Genomic DNA, 3,841 nt, shown 5'->3' with positions numbered 1-3,841 from the left:
GCCCACTGGATTAGTATGAAACAGGCCCTTTATTTCACTAGCATAAATATCTACCTCATTGAGCCCATGAAAACGTTGAGGAAATTGAACGTAGGCTAATTTGGGCCATAGTGTCTGGTCCAAGAAGTAACATAAAGCCCGCTGAGGTGTCGATGGATCATTGGAGTACATGTCACAGTCCAATGTCAATATTATTGGTGCATTTGTCATGATTCCCGATACTCGAAGCTATCACAAAAAGAAATAAATCATAACAAGTATAAAAAAGTGGAGTTCGAGGAGGGTAAGTGTGCACAAACACTGAGGTAAAGAGATTGTTTTCGATATACACTCTGCTCGATCAAGACAAAAACAGTATAGAAAAAAACTTAATGGAAGTATTGATATTTTTACTTACCAAAGCATTGAGGGCACCCGCTTTAAAATGATGAGGGGAACTTTTGTTTTTTTCTCTTGAAACATATATAAGATTTGGCATCCCATGACCTGTTATGTCTTTGTCTTTCCCACTTTCTAACAAAACCTACACCAAGCAATTTGTTAAAAGGAAAAGTCAAATAGATGATACTGCCAAATTAATCACCAAATATGAGGTTTGAAATGAGAGGTTTACAATTAAAGGCAAATTAGAATCTGTGGCAACATATATGTGTTGAGGATTTTGTACTAATTTGCTGTACTTTTTATAGTAATAGTTCAGAAACTTTTTAAATGTATATATTCATATATATTAAGGTTGTTCCCATAGTAATTGTTACAATTTTAGACAAAGTCCACATCAGTAAATAGTAGAGAGATGTTGATTATACATATATAGAGAAACAAGTCTTAAATGTTGTGACACATTTTGAAGTCGTGGGAGAAACAATGGGAACCTAGTGGTCAAATAGACAATATCACAAGTGAGCCAAACTGTTGCCAAAGAATTTTTGAAACAAATGATAAGTTGCTATGGCAAATTAACCTGAATAATAGAAGGATGATTATGACGAGTGAATCCAGCAGTCCAAAATTTTGTAAATGCTTGAAGCTCTTTGTCGTTGTTGATATAATCTTCATCAACTCTTCCCCTCTCTATCACATTTTCTATCCTTGTCTTCATGCTTTCATACATCAACTGCACATATAATATAATTAAATAAAGTTCGAATTCTGTTGGAGGATAAGAACAACAACAACAATAACAACATACTCAATGTATTTTCATCAAGTGGGGTCTGGGGAGGGTAAAGTGTACACAGTCCGTTCCACTACCTCAGATGAAGTAGAGAGGTTATTTCCGATATATATACCTTCGACTCAGAACAGATACCAATATAACAAACAAAACACATAAAAGCATGCAACCACAAGGTAATACTATAATAACAAATAGTATAGGATAATAACAAAAACAAGTCTCACACAAGGTAATACTAAAAAAATCTATTAAAAAAACATAGATATCACCAATACACCGCAAACGTACTCCTATCCACTAATCCTCTACCCTAATTCGCGTCCTTCACACCTTCATATCAAGTGTCATGTCCTCTGTAAGTTGTAACTACTCCATGTCATGTCTAATCACCTCCTTCTAAATACTTCTTACTCCTACCTCTACCCCTCCTAAAACCATCCATAGCCAGCCTCTCGCACCTCCGTACAGGAGCATCCGTATCACTACTTATTACATGCCCGAACCATCGCAACCTCACTTCCCGTATCTTGTCCTCCACCAAAGTCACTCCCATCTTCTTCCGGATAATCTCATTTCTAACCCTATCCCTCCTGATAAGTCCACACACACTTATTTTATCGCTTTTTTTTCAAAAATTATATCACGCAAATATGAGGGAAAAGATTAATTTCATACTTTTATTGTAATATATAAATTGTTGAAGCTCCTTTAACAAAACAGTGTAATGAAGTAGTAAAAAAGGTTCAAATATCTAAAATTGTTTTAAGTTACCATCCAAATTTTAGATGTCAAATTCCAGTACAGTCTAATTAATATTCCTAGTAGGGTGCACCAACAAATAGTTACTACTAGGATGTATGACAATATTATTGGCTATTGAAGTTTATTAGTCCAACATATTATAGCAAAACATTAAGCATGACACATGCAGCATATAGTTAATTATTTTACGACTTTTAAACGAACTATGACATATTAAAGAAAATATCTGTTGTTTTGTCTTAGCTATAACGTCAGAAGGATTGAATTCAAAAACAAAATGACAAATAAATATAAATAATAAATTATATTCAGATAATAACTGATGAAATCAACTCAGGCCAGATACTAGTCAATCAAATTCTGCAACTTGCTTATCCTACTGCCATACAAAAACTAGCCACTTCCCGTCTCTTTCGAGAGTTAATTTAATTAATTTATGAAAAAATTTATTATTTTAATAATTTTCATATAATTTTTAAATATATTATAAATTTTAATTTTAAAATATTAAATTCAATTTCACTTCAAAAATTAATTAAATTAACTTTGAAGCAAACATGAAAAGCCACATATATTATTATAAATAAATGTGATGAAGGGTATATACTCCACCAACGTCCCATAAAAGACCATATAATTTAAAGAAAAAACTATCTAAATAATCCAACAATCATTACCATATCAATATATATTCTTTCACTACTTTAAATTAATTACATAATATTTTACTTCTTAATAATTTACCCTAGATACAGAGGAGGAGCCGGCCCTCTTTAGGGGTTCGTCCGAACCCTCTTCGACGAAAAAATATACTATTTATACATGATTAAAATTATTTTTATGTGGTTATAATAGATGTTGCATCCCCTTCGATTTAATTTTCTTTGAATATTAAATCCCCTTGAAATCCTAGCTCCACCTCCATCTAGATACATGTTGTAGCACCCGGATACATGCGAATACATGCAACCTAGCCGTAAGATGTCTATGAGATACATGCATCTACAATGATTGAACCATATATCCAAATATTTTAACCATCGAATATCTTAATCATGTATCCAACTTTTTTCTTTTAATAGTATCATATGTAATATTAAAAACTAGTAGTTGAAGGAGCAATTGGACTATAAAGCCTCTATGTCCCTTCAATGATTGATATAGACAATGAATAAACTAAAAATATATCATAAATAAACGTAGTCAGATCTGGCACGGTTATTTTTTTTTTTCCATTCAGTGTTCGGTACCCGCATGCATTGGAGTCTAACTAATCCAAATTCGCACCGGGTAGGGCCCCATTCGAGGGATAGCGCTCCCTACCAAGGATTTTTTCATATCCAGTACTCGAACCCGAGACCTCTGGTTAAGGGAGGAGCAACCTCATTCACTGCACCACATCCTTTGGTGGTAGCACGGATATAATATAATAATGGATACTATCTATTCCCTATCCCTGCAGAAATAACAGTACCAAATCTTGAATCATGTGGAGCTATCTTCTGCTATGTTGCTCGAACACATGCAGGATAATATTTTTAAAGAGTATGGATAATATAATCGCGATTTTTTAATATCTCGAAAATTAACTAAATAATCAGTTGAACTATGTTGTAATTCAATTTGATGCAGTAACAGATAGTTTGCTTTATTTTACAGGTTCTATATATTTTTACAAAAATTAAATGCTTTATAGATTGTTACCTAGTTAAGATCGATAAGTTACGACTTAGCTTTCTTTGTTTGTAGTTCTCATGGAAAACAGATTGAAACAACTTAAAAAGTTGAATTACATACCTTAATTTTCTCTATCTCAGAATTTTTTGAGTAACTCGAACTGAAATATGCATCAGGACACCTTTCAATTATATTATTTTCCCTACAAAAAGGCAACCAATA

The 3,841-nt window shown here is 32.8% G+C and overlaps 1 protein-coding gene across 1 annotated transcript; it reads right to left on the bottom strand.

The window, feature by feature from the left end:
* Nucleotides 1–6: 6 nt before the first annotated feature.
* On the bottom strand, nt 7–3,835 carry LOC124892582 (cellulose synthase-like protein G3; the record flags this gene model as incomplete). The annotated part of the gene is made up of 4 exons (XM_047403827.1): nt 3,740–3,835; nt 965–1,117; nt 398–523; nt 7–228 (listed from the first exon to the last, which is right to left on the bottom strand). Coding segments are annotated over exons 2-4 (498 nt in total), but the record flags the coding sequence as incomplete, so codon positions are not given.
* Between the last annotated feature and the right edge of the window lie 6 nt (nt 3,836–3,841).

The sequence above is a fragment of the Capsicum annuum genome, unplaced genomic scaffold (genome assembly GCF_002878395.1).
Source record: "Capsicum annuum cultivar UCD-10X-F1 unplaced genomic scaffold, UCD10Xv1.1 ctg48662, whole genome shotgun sequence".
Classification (NCBI taxonomy): domain Eukaryota; kingdom Viridiplantae; phylum Streptophyta; class Magnoliopsida; order Solanales; family Solanaceae; genus Capsicum; species Capsicum annuum.
The sequence above is the reverse complement of the archived record's forward strand: the minus strand, read 5'-3'. Positions and strand labels throughout refer to the sequence as shown.